The sequence below is a fragment of the Vitis riparia genome, chromosome 18, assembly GCF_004353265.1.
Source record: "Vitis riparia cultivar Riparia Gloire de Montpellier isolate 1030 chromosome 18, EGFV_Vit.rip_1.0, whole genome shotgun sequence".
NCBI classification, from domain to species: Eukaryota; Viridiplantae; Streptophyta; class Magnoliopsida; order Vitales; family Vitaceae; genus Vitis; species Vitis riparia.
Window position 1 is genome coordinate 32,826,045 of NC_048448.1, and position 17,318 is coordinate 32,843,362.

Sequence of the window (17,318 nt, forward strand, 5' to 3'; positions counted from 1 at the left end):
ATATTTTCTAATAAAGAGTGGCTTCCATATATGCCAAATAGTCTTTTGTTCCTAGACTTCAATTCTTAATGAAATCAAGATTTATAATTTTGAAATTCCATTAGTAATAATGAAAGTACAAAACTAGATATGTTCTTTTCAATAGCAAAATAAACACTAAAATTAGGGAAAGAAGATTTAAATAATTATAAATTTTCATGAAATCTTCGTAAGCATGGAAACTAAAATTGTTGCGGAAGAAAATATGGATAAAATATAATCGAAAGCCTTATTTAAGATTAATATTGTTGCAACATAGTATATGGAGAAAATTGACATGAAGTAATCACTAATTGGCATCGCTATTCAAATTTTGTGAATCAGTATTACTATTAATTTTCAATTTTAATAAATATATGAAATAATTAACTTTCAACAAATGTGGGAAGGAAAATAATCTATGTACTTTACATTTCACCTGAGCAAGTGGGAACCACATATTAACTAAAGTATTCAGCAACTTGCCTACTTAATCAATTTGTACAATGACAACAAAGAAAATTCTTAATTGGTCGGGCGTCTACTTTAAAGCTTTCACTAAAGCCACCTTGCAAAAAGAAATATTTGGCTTTTGAAAAAGCGAGAACATGCAAGATTATGCTAGATTGGAAGATAGTGTTGCCTTAATAGCCACACTGAAATAAGTGTTCATTTGGACAAGGTAATAGTTTCATTTGTTTACCTAAGGGGAGTTGATTAAGAGTGTGTCTGATGGTGATTTTAAGAAGTGTTTATAGTATTTCTAATACTTGAAAAATAAAAATTTTCAAGTGTTAAAAAGACTAAAAACACTTTCCAGAATTACTGTCAAACGCACTCTAAGATATACATAACTGTTTTCTAAACTTTCCTCCATTTCTTCTTGTCTGTACAGGGAAGACTCGACCTCTAATGTACTCCTGTAAAAGCAAAAGTAAAATGTAACAGAAAAGAGTAATGGAAAATTACATCAAATTACCTTCCATCGTTCATTGTTAAAGGGATGCATAATGCAAATGGAATTGAAAATATGGCCAGCAATGCTGGCTCCACAAATGCAAAAGAATATTTTACTTTTTTTTACCTGAGTGTTGCTCTATTTTCATAGTATTTCCATACAAGCTTCATTATTCCTTTACAGCCAATGCTAAAATTGCCCAAGAAAGGCAAGCTCAGTCATTGCTCAGCATCCAACAACTCTTCTTCTCTTTGCAAGCTTTCTTACCGTTTTTGCAAAAACAGTCTGAAAATGGCTTCTACCAGCACCCAAAAAGCTTCTTCTGTTACTATTTCTCATACTTACGATGTGTTCTTGAGTTTTAGGGGTGAAGATACCCGCAAGAATTTCACCGATCATCTCTACAAAAACTTGGATGCCTATGGAATTCGCACCTTCAGAGATGATGAAGAACTTGAGAAAGGAGGAGATATTGCATTTGATCTCTCAAGAGCTATCGAAGAATCAAAGATATTCAGTGTCATTTTCTCGAAAAATTATGCCAACTCTAGGTGGTGTTTAAATGAACTTCTAAATATTATTGAGAGTATGGAGAAAGAAGGAAAAATAGTTCTACCAATTTTCTACCATGTGAATCCCTCAGATGTCAGAAAACAGCTAGGAAGTTATGGAGAAGCATTTGCTAACCATGAAAAAGATGCAGATGAGGAGAAGAAGGCGAGCATACAAAAATGGAGGACTGCCTTGAGCAAAGCAAGCAACCTATCTGGATGGCATATAGATGATCAGTAACTATACTTCCCTTTACTCTTAGTTTAAAATTCATTCATTTTTTGAATTTTGTTTGGATTGAGGCTTTACCATCCATTCTCAAATCAAACCTGCATAATATTAGTTAACTACCAATTTTGTTTCTTTGCGTCTTTTATTTGGATGACTCAATTTTATTTGATTTAAGCAGGATGGTCATTCTTTTTTCCTTTTTTCTTTCTTTCTTTTTTTATTTTTTATTTTTTATTTTTTTATAATTAATACAAAGGTTTAAATTATGAGAGATTCTCAATTATATTTAACATTTTATTCAAGATAATTTTATATTAATTTCATATTTTTGGATCTAAAAAAATAAATAAGAGAGATTAAAATAAAATGAATGATTAATTTTAATTTAGGATATGATTACGAAAACATGGTAGATGGTGAAATCTTGAGAATTCTATAAAACAATCAATTTTTTATTTTATTTTATTTTTTTATACATACATGTTGAATTAGATAATTTAGTATTTTTATATTGAAATTGATTTTTGAAATGATGAGTTCAATAGTTTTAAGTTGAACCCTTCTTTTGAAAATACAAATTCAATGTAAAAATATTAATTAAACTTGTTATTCCTGACTATGAGTTCAATATAAAAATGTTAAACTTGTACTTTGAAAGGGCGAGTTGAATAATACAAAATTTAGTCTTTTGAAAAAACAAGTTTAGATGAGTTCAATATAAAAATACTAAATACATATTTTGAAAAAATTTTAATATTATTAAACTCATACATTAAAAAATAGGTTCAATGTAAGAACACCGAACTCATCTTTAAAAAAAATGAATTTAGAGTAAATTAATTTTTTTTATGTGAAACTTATCTTTTCAAATAATAAGTTTAGTATTTTTACATTTGAATTGTCTTTTAAAAGATAAGTTCGATATTTTGATATTTTAATTTTGAAATCATTTTTACAAATATTGAATTTATTTTTTTAAGAGACAAGTTTAATGTGAAAATACTAAATTTGTCTTTTGAAAAGATAACTTAAATATTAAAATATTAAACTTGTATTTTCAAAAATGAGATCAATGTAAAATTATTGAACTTGTATTTTTAAGAGATAAGTTCATAATTAGAAAGTAAGTTAATCTTTTATATCAATCCCCTCTTATAATCAAAAGACAAGTTGAATATTGCTACAATGAAATATTCTTACATTGGAATCTTTTATCCAAAAGATAAGTTCCATGTAGATTCTACTTGATATATTATGGTAATTTTAAAAATAATTTTTAAGGAACAATATTTTAAATTTTTTTTGAAGCTGTTGTACTTACACAAAAGTCCCCTATAAGAAGAGGTAGAGAATCTACAAAAACCTAAACAATTAAACAAAAATTTTCCTCCTATTAAAATTGTCTTCATGTTGAGGCAGCCCTTACTACAGCTGGCTGTAGCAAACGTAGGAAGCTCTCTATTTATTTCAATAATTGAAGGATCTTCTTATCCCTTTGGGACTCCTGCTTGCCTCTTCAAAAATTTTGCAATTTAGTCAGTCCAAAAAAACTTTAACTCTATTTTTCTGTGAGAATACCAAAGTGGATAAAGAACAAGAGAAAGGGATCTGAGATAGAGATAGAGCTTCCTCAGAATTGGCACCTAAACAATGATTTCTTGGGATTTGCCTTATACTGTGTTTATGCTCCAGTTCCCTCTAACCTTGAGGCCATGATTAGAAAAGGATTTCTGAATATATCTGAGAAAAGATCCATTTTTGGATCTCTCTTTGGTTTTTATTTAGAAGTAAACTGTGGCATGGCTAGCCATGGTGATGAATTCCAATCCAAGGATATTCTCTCATTTTCATCTGATTGTGAATGCTGCCAGGATTTTGATTTTGATGGTGGTCTATCATGGGTAGTATGTTATCCCAAGGTTTCTATTCAGGAGAAGTATGGGACGCACTTCAAGGCTTCATTTCTGGGCTGCTATTTTGGTAAATTGAAAAACTTTGAGGTGATAGAATGTGGGGTCCATGTTATATACGCCTAAGATCTTCATCCACCAACAGATGTGGATCTTAGCTGCTAGGAATGCCAATCTTTGTTCACGATCAACTTTCCAAGCTGAGAATGCTCAACTTGACTCACTGCCCCAAGCTTCTATGAAGTTAATTTATGGCTTCCGTCAAGTCTACTTGGTTTCCTTTCTCTTTCAAAATGCTCCTAATGATCAGCAATTTAGGTACTATATATTTTTATGGCATTTAATTTAAACATTTCTTTTATGGAGACACAAGATTTACGTAGTACTGTTTGTGCAGGAGTTTGAATGCGGGTCGTATCAGAGCGAGGGAATTAAGAAGTATTGCTTAAATAAATGGTGGCTGTTACTTTGGTGGTAAACCATACAAAGTGGAGAATGTGGATTCCTCTTATGTATGCTCGTCCCACAATGATCATACCACTGGTAATGTAAAGAGAAGTTACGATGATGTAGAACACAACTTAACCAGAAGAGATTCAAAGGAACCCAACACTTGGCTTCGGGCTCCACCACACTTGCATCAGCAATGCTTTGTTTATTTTTGGTAAATCACCTCCCTTTCTCTTGTTTGGTTATATAGCTCATACTTGGGAATGTACTATAGGAAGCTTCTCTAGTCTAGGGGCATTTCCACTATGTATGCGTTCTTTCAATGCCCCTGGGAAAATTCTTTAATAGGTTTAGTCTATTAACTTCTCATAATACAATATTTTTCTCACTGATCTGACCCACAGAGCAATTGGAGTCACTGCAAATTGGCTTCCTCCCATATACTCCCCCTAAATGTGCTTACTTATTCTTGCTTTGGTATGTGGGTGTTTGTGGCACCAAACTTGACTACGTTTTCATGGATTTGCTTTTGATAAATTGGTAGGGATTCATGTAATTACCATCTCAATTGGAACAACCAGCAACCCAATGTTTGATGCAAATAATCCCTTCTTTCTTTGAGTTTATTTTGTATTCCTTTTCTCTCTAATGCCCTTAATTGTTGAAAATGGGATGCAAGACAGGTTGAGGGGAGTAAAGATCTGTGTGTGTATCTGAATTCTTTGAAGAACAAGTCAACCACTCCAACTAGTGCATGCCGACATATGTGGTTCAATGCAAATGTTATCTCACAACAAAAGTAGTTCTCATTTTTTTGTTGATGATTTCAATAGAGGTATTTTGGATATATGTGGGTATTTGAGACTGAAAACTACTTGGCCCTTTTTAATGCTTTTACATGTTAGTAATATTTTTTCTTGAAAAATCTAAACTAATGGTTGCAATATAAATTGAAAACTTTGATTTTCATTGGACTTAATATATTCTAAAAATATTTGTCAGGGTAACATTCATATAGTAACCATTTTATGTTGGATTATAGCCTATTGTTGGGATTAGTCAGCTTATTTCCTGAAGAAGAATGTAGAACTTTGGATGTAAAAAAATGTACTTTGTCTATTGGATTATCAAATCAACATTCCTGTCCTTTGTCCTTGTGGATTACATTTAGTTGTTTATTTTATGGACCACTATATTTCTTTCATGATGCATGGTCAAAATGTCATATTAAATGAATTTCTTAATGAAAGATGGAGTGTAACAAGATCTCTCAATAATATAAAATTATTCTTTTTCTTTTGGTTTGAATCTCTTTGTTAATTACCCATTACAGTATGATTTTAAAATTTTTTTGATCATATCTTTCATTATCTTTCATCTAATTGTTTTTGTTTCTTGTGTCTTTTTGTGCTTCTATGCTTGCCAGTTAGGCTTTACTTAAATCTTTACCAACCCATTTCAACATTCTCTTCTCCTAACACATTCGTGAAATCCTTCATTGTGAAATATTTAATAAGATTTTGATTGGAATTAAAACTCTAATTATGATAGGCTAACTGCATATTGGCTTACCAATTAGACCTCTTTACAAATAAGGAGTTGTATAAAACCAAATCCTTATGGGAATTTGGGCTGTTGAATGGAGCTTGAAAATGCTTCTAGCAAAGTGAGGTTTTGAGAAATTCACATTTGAACCAACTTTAATAGAAATAGAACCAACAAATCAAGATGAGATGGGAAGATCTCAAAGCCTTAAAATCAAAACCCTATCCCATCTTTACACTCACTTCTACTCAAGCTAACCCTAACAAAATGTAGCAGCTAGAAGAACAACCTACAGCCTAATAGAGTTGATTGGAAAGGGATTCTTCGATTCTTACAATACTTCTTTGAACAGGATTACAAAATTTTTTCCTCAAATAGAGTGCCTTAGAGAGCATTTGTTCCCCATCTATATATATATAAATTTTTTTTTTTTTCTGGTACCTTGAGCCCTGTTGTTTCATGTACATTAAACAACATACTCATCCTCTCTGTCTTCCATCTTGATACACATACCTCTTTGTACGTGCTTGTAGACAATTAAATGTATTGTTGTAGTGGCCAGGAGGAAGTAAAACTTATCTAGGTATCATTGTTGGGATTTCCAGGGATCTATCCATGTGATCCTTAGTTGAGACCCTTCATCACCATTACCACAAGCAAGCATAATTCCCTAGTGAGATTGATGCCATGCAAAGAGCAATTCCCAAGCTCTTTAGCTCATCAGGTATCTACTATTTGAAAAACTCCAATAGCCCTAGGTACATGAAAACTTCTGAAGCTCCTATGAGTGCATACTATGGGATTTGCCAAAAAAATTCCCAAGGAGCTCGAGTCTTCACAGTTTGTACAATCTTTTTAGGCATACTTCAGTCTGCAAAGCTCCAACATTCCAGTAGAGATGATTTCCAATGTTACTACAATAAGACCAATTTTCATTCTTCCAGCTTAGTAAGACCTTGAACGTCTTATCCTTTTAAACTGCAATGGCTTTTCCTATCTGCTCTCCTGTAAAACAGGATATACTTTGAAGTGCATTTTTGACTTCCCAGTTACATTATGTAAAAGGAAAGAAAAGAGCAACAATGAGAAGCTAATTACATTGGCAAAAATTACCTAGAAAATTATGCAAGTTAATTTTGTGTGTTCCCCAATAAGGATCACTGAAGAATGCCCCAATAAGCAAGAAAATGTATACAGTTCCAATCCGTTTGCTGGCATCTTTAGCAGTATCAGGATTGTTTTGTTGATATAAAGCATTTATAATTATAACAGGGTATAATCAGAACCAGGGTACTTTTATATGCGGAGAATGACTTAATGAAATTGATAGTTTCATTGAACTTGTAGTTTTGGAGATTGATCTTTTTAGACTCTCATCTTGCTCTTGTTTATATGTTTGTGTTTTTTATCATATTTATTAAACTATAGTTATTGTGAATGGTAGGACCTGGAAGAACATGGAACAGGAACACAAAGCTCCCTCATCTGATACGAAGCTCCAGAAGACCGGTGAGTATTTTCTCTCTGTACAAGGTCAAAATGAGAAGCTGAAGGTAAATTCATCTACCAACTTTGGTTCTGTATTTTATAGCACAGTGACCAGTTTAGGACCCACTTGATATTTGACAAAATGAAGATTGCATGTGGCAAAATAACTGGATTCCTAGCTAGAAGGAAAAATCTTGACTAGAGGGGTTTTTATAGGATTGATCGAACATTGTGATTTGCAATTGTGATTTGCAATGACATGAGAACCATGACGATGAATCAATAAAAATTGGAATAGTAAGCTATATCAAGTGTAAGTTCATTGATCATCTCAACAACTTTGATATATTTATAGAATTAATCTAGCATTATGCTATCTGTGCACACTTTGTTTTTTTTTTTTTTCCATATGATATTGTCCCACTGATCCATGGATGCTTCTGCTTGTCTTCAGGATATTTGTCGCATTATTGAATGTGCTTGTGAAGCTGAATACAAGGTAGGATTGGAGCTTTGTGCATAACAAAATGCTAAACACTTGCATCATCTGGGAACAGCAAGCACTAGTTAATTGAAATCTGTTACATCAACAGATTAAGTCTCTGAAATCGTAAATGGCTGCCTTGGGCCAGTAATCTTTGTCAGTGCCGACTCCTTCAACCAAACCTTTCTTTTATTGTGTCTTTCTTTCTCAAGCGCTTGGAGTTCATTGACTCCATGAGCCACCAGAGCTGCAGAGATATCATGAGCTTCATAATTCTCCTCTACAATGGCAATGCTATGGGATCATGCATGTCTTCTCTCTTCAAACTATTTATACTGTTAAGAAGCTTTTTACTACTTCACTTCATCCTTCAATATCATTCAAATGTTTTTTGGAACAGGTTGTGGATTCATTTGATTGATGGGGTTTTGAACCAATATGAGTGTAAAGGCATCGGGGTTCAACAACATCCAATTTGATTGGGCTCATGGCTCAGCCCATGCTCACACTACCATATTCTAAGATTGTGAGGCCTCAAAAAAGCTTTAGGAAACCTACATGTCCTGTGTGTCTTTTTCAGGGTGAACTATTTTTTCTTAAGGATTTTTTATTATATGTATTTGTAATGCTAAATTACAATTTAGTGTAACACTTTGGTGTAGTTTTCAGAATTTATTTATTTATTTATTTTTTAATATATGGCATGGAAAGTGAAATACACATACGTTTTGGAGAGTGTACTTTCCCCTATGTGTTTAGTCTTTGATAAATAAATATGCAAATTTTCACCTTGTAAAATATAAGTATATTTTAACATTAATTTTCTTTTCTATATTTTCAATTTTTTCTTTATTTTAAGATACAAAGTAACATATATATTATTTTTACTTTTTTAGTGCTTTAAATAAAAATAACTTTCAAAAGGTTCTGAAGTTTAGTTGCTGTTATAGTAATAACTGACAACTATATTGAAAAGGAGATCATATTTTTAGGAAAAAATCTACATGTTAGAAGTTATGAAAGCATTCACAAAAAGTACGGAAAACAAGTTCAACCCTTCTTACTTGTCAAAGACCAATACTTTTGTAAGTTGATGAACTAGAATAATTAGTGCAACCATGTCTTGATTCTTTTACAAAATTTAATCATAAACCTGAAATACTCGTATGATTATAGTCATCATGCAATGAATTTTATCAAAATATATAATTTAAGACTAACTCATTTTCTAGTTTTCTTAAGTTACCATAGAAAATTTTATTATACATGATATAGATAGCACTCTAATGATTTTGTTGATGATCACCTTTTTCTTAATATGCCCATCTATTTTAACATCATTCTTCCTTTACAACAACCAATTCATTAGTTTGGTTAGTTGATTAAACATTACAGTAAGGCACTATATTAAGATATTCAACCTTATCAACAACCATTCTTCCTCTTTAATTATTTTTGTTAGTGTATTTATTTAGTTGATAATTTTGTTTCTTTCTTTCCAATAAATGACTTACTTCCTTGAGTCTTATCCAGCTCAAGACAACTTCAAACTTCCCAGATTTGCGTTGAGATAAGTATGTATTTATGGTTAGTAAAGATCTTGGAATGGCTAATATAAGAAATTAGGAAGTAATTATATTGTATTTCCTAATTTGGTTTCTATTATGTTTTTAATTCTAAAATTTATATTTGGTAGGTTTTAAAATTATTTTTATCTTTGTTGTTTGATTCTAAAAAGGATTGTTGAAATGTTTCAAAATTATATAACTTTTTATAATTAAACATTAGAGTTTTACAAGTATAAATAAAGATGTTTTATTGAAAAGTGATGGACTTTCATGAACCTCATGAAAGCATAGTCATTCATCAAAAGCTTAAACCTCTATCTCTCAAACCTTTCAAGATTTATCTTAAAAGTACATTAATTTGGTTAAAGCAAAGGTTTGAAATCTCATCACAAAACTTTGATAAGGGCTTTAAGGGATCTATGAAGGAGCATTGGGAAGATTGCGTTAAGGACGTGGAAAAGTAGTATAGACATTGATGGTATAAAACATTAGGGAGTAGGTGCATCTGATCAAGTAAAATTATGTAATCTTTTCTCATAGTTGTAGATTATTTAGCGATCGAAAGACCAACCATGATTTTTTACACTTGGTACATTACTAGGTGGTTTTTCCACCTTATACTCAATTGTGTGTAATCAATTTAATTTATATGTGCATGAGATTTTTGCTCTCACTAAATAATTAATAAAAGAGGCAAACCTAAAGTAGGAAATAAAAACTTAATTCGGGGATTAATTCAGGGACTACCTATTAATTCCCTTACTTTTATTATATCAAGACTAGACATTAAATTTCTTTTAAGTGGTATTAGAGTTAGAAAAAATTATTTGCAATTTTTTTTATCAATTGTTGTTAGTATAGATATTTGGAACTATAAAGAGTCAAACTTCTATAAATTGACCATCATTCTTTAATAGGAGTAACTATCCCCATTGAAAAGTCTAGATGATTTTTTTTCCTAAAATGCTAGGTGAAATAGTTTGGAATATAGTGAAGTATGGTGGATGCCCTCACTTTTAGTTGACAAGAATGGTAGTCTAACTAGTGAACTAAAACCTAAGCAAGTTAGAATAAATTGGACAATAAAGGGAGTGAGACAAATTGCAAATTCCCTTTACTATATTTTCAATAGTGTTAATCCTAACGAGTTTCATAAGATTGCAACTTGAAAATACGTTAAAGTGGCTTGAGACGTTCTTGCAATACCACATGAGGGAACTTCTATTGTGAAGTCAAAATTACAAATGTTAAACTACAAAGTTTGGAAGCATAAAGATGAAGATGACGAGACCTTCTCTTATTTTTATACTAAACTCAATGATATTGCTAATTCATGTTTCAATTTAGGATAAAGAATCCTTGTGAGATTTAAACCTAAAGTAAATAGAGGAAACTAAAAATGTAGACTTAAAGAGAGTAGATGAACTTATAGGCTCCCTACAAACCTATGAGATGACTTTGCCATCATCTTAAAGGCCTAAAAGAATAGCTTTGAAGGCTTCTTGATCAAAAGAAAAAGTGGAGTCTAAAGATAAGAGTAAGTTCTCACTCAATTTGAAATTTGAGAGTTTGCAAACAATTCAAATTTTTTATTAAAATGCAAAAGGAAGCAAACTAACTCTAAAGATGACTCAAAGAAAGGGAAGAAATCTTTCTCCACAAAAAATAAAGAAAAAGGTTCATTAGAATCATCACAAGTTGAGTGTTTTAACTATGGAAAGAAATGAAACTTTATTTTAGATTGTTCTACACCTAAAAAGAATAAGTCATACAAATGACTTGGGTAATTTTTTAATCTAATGATAATAATACCACAAGCTCAACTAAAAGTAAAGATAACAATAATCTAGTTGTGTTTACTACCTTTTCCCCCTCATCTTCTAAAATTGAAAGTCCCAATAAATTAAGTGATGAAGAAGAAAGAAAGTTTGTCGTTTTTTAAGAGGCATATAATGCATTGTATCATGAGAGTTATGAGTTAAAGGTTGAGAATGTGAAGTTAAGAAAAATCTTGAATAAAAAGAACACTCTCCTTGAAGACCTTGAATATAAGAAAATTGATCTAAATAAAAAATAAAATTTTTACAGATCTCACAAAATTGACATGGATTGTAAGATCAAGGAACTTATGTGGTGGTTAAAAATAATTACCTTAATTTCAAGCTAGATTAACTTGGAAAGAACTTATGGAGCAAAAAATGAAGTATTTCATTATAATTCTAAAATCTTGAATGAAATGATTGAGAAAGAGAAAATCTATTAGGATAAAAGAGGTTTGAGTTACTTAAGCAAGTTTAAAACTTTCATAATTGGGAAAACAACTTTTATGAAACTTAAAGAAAGCTCATTTTTTAGGGAATATTTTTCAAACAAGTCTCTAAGTGCATTACTCACAATAAATCTGGGCATGTGGATGACAAGTGCTTTAGTTAACTCTTTGAAAAATATTAGTCACTTGTTACTAGACTAATGAGAGAGTCAAATTATCTTTAAAATCAATTTTTGAATATCAAGAAAGTAGTAGATCTCACACTAGGTCTAAGAAAAGAAAAATTCAAATTATAATTGTCCTTAAGATGAAACTTTTTGTTTCTTATTTGTTTTAAAGGAGGTTTTCATGATTATACTTTGCCTATCTCATGTTTTTATGTCATCTTGATTGTTTCAAGTGCTTGTAGCTTTATTATTGTTAGATTGGCATTGTTTCGATCGTTCAAGCATCTATCTAAGCGCTCAAGCATTGTTACTAGTGCTTGAGCGATAGGATTGATTGCTCAAGCACTAGTAACAATGCTTGAGTGCTTAGATAGGTGCTTGAATGCTTGAAGCAATGCTAATCTAACACCCATAAGTCAATCCTATCACTCAAGCACCTATAAGTCACATCCAATGCTACTTCATGTGGTAGGAGCACTCAAGCTCTCCTTAAGTCATATACAACACCACTTCTAATGCTCACATCACTCGAGTGCTAATCCTACATTGCATGGCCTAAGCGCTTATTTAAACCTTTCCAACATGCCTATTTGGTTCATTCTCACTTCTTTAGTTGTTTTACATGCTTTAAGTCTCCACTTCTTGCCTTGCAATGTGTTTATTCACTTCTTTGAGTTTTCGGTGTTTGGGATGGTTCTCTAAGTCTTTCCAATGGTTTAGTTTTCTTCAAGCATTTTTTTTTCCAATTTTCGTGTCTTTTTTCCATTCATATACGCTATAATATGGTTGGATGTAGACGTCCTAGAGAGGTGACCTCTCCTATGCCTCTTTCTCCTAAGCCCATTATAGGTATTCCTATTCAGGGTCCTTTTGACCTAGATGATATTTCTATGGAGTGTTTTCACTCTAAGGAGTTGTGTGACCATTATTATTTCTCTTATGGGACGTCGAGTTGAGGTTGAGTGACCCATTGACTTGAGAGTTTTTCAAGATGCTCCTTTACCAACTATTTTTTGAGCACGAGGAGCCCCTTGCAACTCTTTGTGGGATGCCTTATCCCCACTACGTTTGGGTGTTCTACTTGAACATCCATTCTATTGTGAGTGGGCTTATGTCCCATGTGTCTATATACAATCAGACCTTTATGATCTCGACTTGGTTAATTTAGTGTGCCTTGAGTATACCACCTATCTCTAATCAACTTCATGTATTTTCTTTAAAGGTATAAATGCTCACTTGAGCTGAGGTTGCCTCTGTTCCTATTTCTTTTTATGGCATGCCTCACTTTTTATTTACATTTTTTCTAGTCATTGACTTCACCAAATCAACCTAGGTTCTCGCTACTTATCTATCATATTTCTGTTGGAATTGAGCCCCTAAAAGTAAGACATGATGTGACAAAGTTAGACTTAATTATCCCATTGTTATCCCTTTGGTGTACTAATATTGATTTGAGTATTTAACACATGTCTCTTACATTGTATATGACTTGGGTACACTAGGAGTTGCACAGAAGATACAAATCATGGGTTCCTTATAAGTAGATAAGTTGTCCATAATCAGTTCATGAATTTGTGCAATGTAATAAAGACTGTAGTGCACCACCTCCTAATTAGAGGGATAACTTGTCTTAGACATTGAGATGGGTTTCCCATGGTGAGTGAAATAATGTATGTGATGCACACTGAATAGGACCTATGGTGAATCATGATGCAAGACTACTAGTTGTCATGATTCACCAAGCTATTATACTATATGAACTCTCAATCTTGAGAGAATATTGAGTCTGTGCCAAAATTGACAAGAGGTTTTGACCTATGGGTGAGACCCTAAAGTGGTCATATATTCCTATGGATTGGGTCATTATTGATGGAGTCTAGTGGCAACAAGTATTTCAATAAAGGCACCATGATATCTCACGGGATTGAGATAGTGTGTCCTCTTGGTGATCCAATGGATATGTGATCATGAAATCTATGGCCACGGTAATTCTTTTAGTGGAATTTGATATATGCTCCTTGGAGCTAGAGTATGTCATTTGATCACATAATAAGTGGGATTTGTAACTCAAGTATTTGAGAGGTAATCTTGATAAGTGATAGCACTACCTTGTTAGATTATAGACACCAATTCATGGGAAATCTGCCTACAGTGAATTGTAGGTCATGGACCTGAGCACTTGGTGTCTTGTTGTAATTTACATAGGGTATTGGAGTATAGTTGACTCTTTGTAACGGGATGTTGAGTCAATTTCATAATTTGATTCTAAGGGAGCCAATACTCCTATGGGTGCCAATGGTCTCCGCTCTAAACTCATATTCCTTAATGACATCGTTTATGAGGGTTGAATGAATTTTTAGTTCACTTTTGTGCATAAATGACATTTTGGTAATTACACAAGAATTCATAGGGATAAGTGAGTGGTATCCTTGAACTAGGCTAATTGATTAATTAGAGCCTTGTATGGTTAATTAATCAATTAGCAACCTTTTTGGGTTAGATTAAGTGACTCAAGCTCATGGTGGGGTTTGAGTCACTTAAGCCTAGTTGGAAGCTTATAAATACCCCTTTAAAGGTTAAGGTTTCTATCTCTTGCTATTTTCTTCCTACAGTTTGGAGAGAAACCCTAACCTCCACCCTTGAGATTTCCACCATCTCAGGTAGCATAGTTAAAGAAAAAAGAGTTATAAAGACATAGGATAAGTGAGTTTCTTGAATAGCTATTATTATTAACTTGTATTTAATTATCATTGCATAGATTTCTCAACTCATGTGTTTGAGTCACAAGCAGGAAGCATAAATACCCCTTTACAGTAGCCCTAACCTCCACCCTTGAGATTTCCACCATCTCAGTGCCTAGACACAAGGAAGAGTTATTAAGCAGAAGATCATGGTGTTTACAAGATCCATTACAACTTTAGAGTTATCTACATCGATTCAGGAATATCTGGATCAAAGGTATATGACTTTATATATGCCAAGTTTCTAAAAGATCTGTGTACTATGAAAAGAATCATGTAATTTAGTAAAAAGGCATTCCTCACCAAACAAGTAAGTATGATCTTTGAGAATAAAACTCAAGTGAAATACAAAGATCTAGAGTCCTAATGTTTTAGTGGAAATAGGGAATGCATATGTGGAGAAGGTCTTGCTTGGTTTGGGGGCCTATGTGAATCTCCTACCATACTCCATATACAAGCAACTAGGGTTAGGAGAGATTAAGGCCACTACTATGACTTTGTCTTTAGTTAATCGATCTATCAAAGTACCTAGAGGAGTGGTAGAGGATGTGTTAGTACAGTTGATAAGTTCTATTATCTTGTAGATTTCGTGGTACTAGACACTGAGCCTTTATGTAAAGGAGTGACTTCTATACCTATCATTCTTGGAAGACCCTGTTTAGCAACAATAAATGCTAGAACCAATAATCAAAGATCATCAATAGATCAAAACATAATAATAACCCAAAATTAGTTAAAATAATCAAAAAGAAAATTATAATCACTACAATGACATTCATTCATCCCTTTGGGCATGGGATGAATAAAACAATCTTGCAAAACAAAGTTTACACACCTTATAATAGATCTAACATGCTAGAACCTATCCTAAGGCTATGATCCCAATTGTTGGGAACCCCGGATTACTCCATTCTCATGCCTTGGATCGCATAGGGTGCATGCAAGTCTATCGTAGACCCTTTAAATCTATTGGAGTGAATAAACATGTATTTAAAAACAATATGCATATCATAGAAAATATAGATCTAGAGAATATGCAAGAACTTGCTTGATCATATCTAGGAGAGGGGGACAGTTATCACGAAGAATAATTATCCTTTCTCTTTGTTCAATTATAAACTTATATTAGTGTTTTAATAAAAATCATTTTAGAAAAAACAAAATTTATTTCCTTGTAGCAAATTTCTCTCATGTGGACATGGTCATACTACAATGAAATATCTCCCCTTGCTTTCAAGGAACATACTTATTTTCCTCAACTTTTATAGGAAATGAATGCATACAAGCTATTGCATTTTCTTCCTCAAAATTTCATGTCGCCCTCCTTTCAATTCAATCGAGATCAAGAATGAAAATACCAATAAGTTAATTGTAATAATTTTATTTTTATTAATTTATAATTTATAATATAAAAATTATTCATAATTATCATAATTTTATTTTTGTTAATTCAGAATAGTATTATTTGGAATAAAACATAGATGCAAATTGCTTCAAAGCATGTTTATAAGAAATGAGAAGCTTAAATATCCACTCTTGTCCTATAAATTGACTCATAAAACAACAGCAAACAAGAAAAAGTATGTAACGTAACAATCATAAGAATTATAGTGCCAGAGCAAGGAAACGAGGTTTGCCCTAATTGACATAGGGCCCACCATCATTCAACGTACACGCAAGAAAATGATGATTGTGTAATGCTACAGGGCAAATACAAGAGAAAATTTGAAGAAAAATCACATCAGCTGCAGGAATTAAACACCTTCCCAAGAAAATGGAATATCAATCGGCAGATCTACTCCAGTCACAACTGTTATAATCAGCACCACCCAGTTGGCTACCGACATCAGTGGCCGGAATTAAACAACTACCCAAGCAAATGGAATATGAGTCGACAGAGCTGCTGCAATCACAACTCTTATAAGTAGCACCACCAACTCGGCTACCCTCGTCGAAGTAATTCCCTGCCGGGATGGTTGATTAACAATCTCTACTTTCCCAAATCTGTAAGAAAATTTCAGCACTCCTGATGAATCAGAACCACCATTTTTTTTCACTGAGTATTTCACTGTCTTGCCAACTCCAGCTCCCTTTGGATAACTAAAATGTGTTCTCAGACGACCCCAAAGGGTCCTTTCAAGATTAAAGAGTTCCTTGAACGATACACATACCTTCCCAATATATTTGTCTCCAAGGGCCCGGCTGCGGTATAATTTGATCTCAAGCTTAACAACATCATGTTCAACAGCCTGCTTCCCTATCATGCATGTAGTGGTGAAGTTCCATGCCGGGTTGCCCCCCCCCCCCCCCCCCCCTTTCTTGTCCACTGGGGTTCTTTTCTCCGTGTTGGGATGGCCTGCAATTGAAATATTTGCGTAAACGTTCGTTCTTTGTGTTTCCCGTACCTCAAGATTTCGAGCTGAAATGAGGGTGATCTCGAACATCCTCCATTCCATGATTTTGGTCTGTGTGTTTCTAAATCCAAAGAAACAAATCCGATAACGCCTCTTTGAAGGAATTGTGAGTCAACTTCCCCACTTGCAATATCTTGTGGAATATAAATGAAGGAAGCTACGGTGATAGTAGAGCTTAATCCAAATATCCTTCGATGGGTTGAACAAGTCTTGATGTAACTAACCGACCCATCAGAGAAAATTATTGCAAGTGGTTCGATATTTCTGAGCACCAAGTAAAATTTATCAATGTTGATGACACCATCTCCATACCACTGCTTTTATCTATTTTCTGTTCCTATTTCTAATAATAAAATTGATTATTAGGAGTTCCATGCTACGATTGAATGGTTTTGCAATTCTAAAATCCTTTGAAATAAAATGTGTATTATTTGAAAAATAAAAAATAAAAATCAAAGCACGAGTAATACACCGAAACATCAAAGTATATATGAGCAACACATATACACACTGAAATTAGAAA

General features: G+C 32.8%; 1 protein-coding gene across 3 annotated transcripts; it reads left to right on the forward strand.

The window, feature by feature from the left end:
• The first annotated feature begins 3,373 nt into the window (after positions 1-3,373).
• Positions 3,374-8,299, forward strand: LOC117906355. 3 transcript variants are annotated; one of them, XM_034819351.1, is made up of 6 exons: positions 3,374-3,987; positions 4,067-4,333; positions 4,803-4,918; positions 7,109-7,217; positions 7,607-7,651; positions 8,037-8,299. In XM_034819351.1, the coding sequence occupies exons 2-6, from the start codon at positions 4,316-4,318 to the stop codon at positions 8,055-8,057; spliced, it is 309 nt and encodes a 102-aa protein (XP_034675242.1). In that variant the 5' UTR covers positions 3,374-3,987; positions 4,067-4,315; the 3' UTR covers positions 8,058-8,299. The 3 variants fall into 3 exon arrangements, 1 of the variants encoding a protein (XP_034675242.1); XR_004649798.1 differs by having other exon boundaries at positions 4,799-4,954; positions 7,109-7,173; positions 7,607-8,299; XR_004649797.1 differs by having other exon boundaries at positions 4,803-4,954; positions 7,109-7,173; positions 7,607-8,299.
• Positions 8,300-17,318: the final 9,019 nt, after the last annotated feature.

Excerpts from the sequence above, each read along its gene's own strand:
- LOC117906355 (XM_034819351.1), top strand. Across the intron at positions 4,919-7,108 it reads AATGTTATCTCACAACAAAA|GACCTGGAAGAACATGGAAC; the intron begins GTAGTTCTCATT and ends TGTGAATGGTAG. Across the intron at positions 7,652-8,036 it reads CTTGTGAAGCTGAATACAAG|GTTGTGGATTCATTTGATTG; the intron begins GTAGGATTGGAG and ends TTTTTGGAACAG.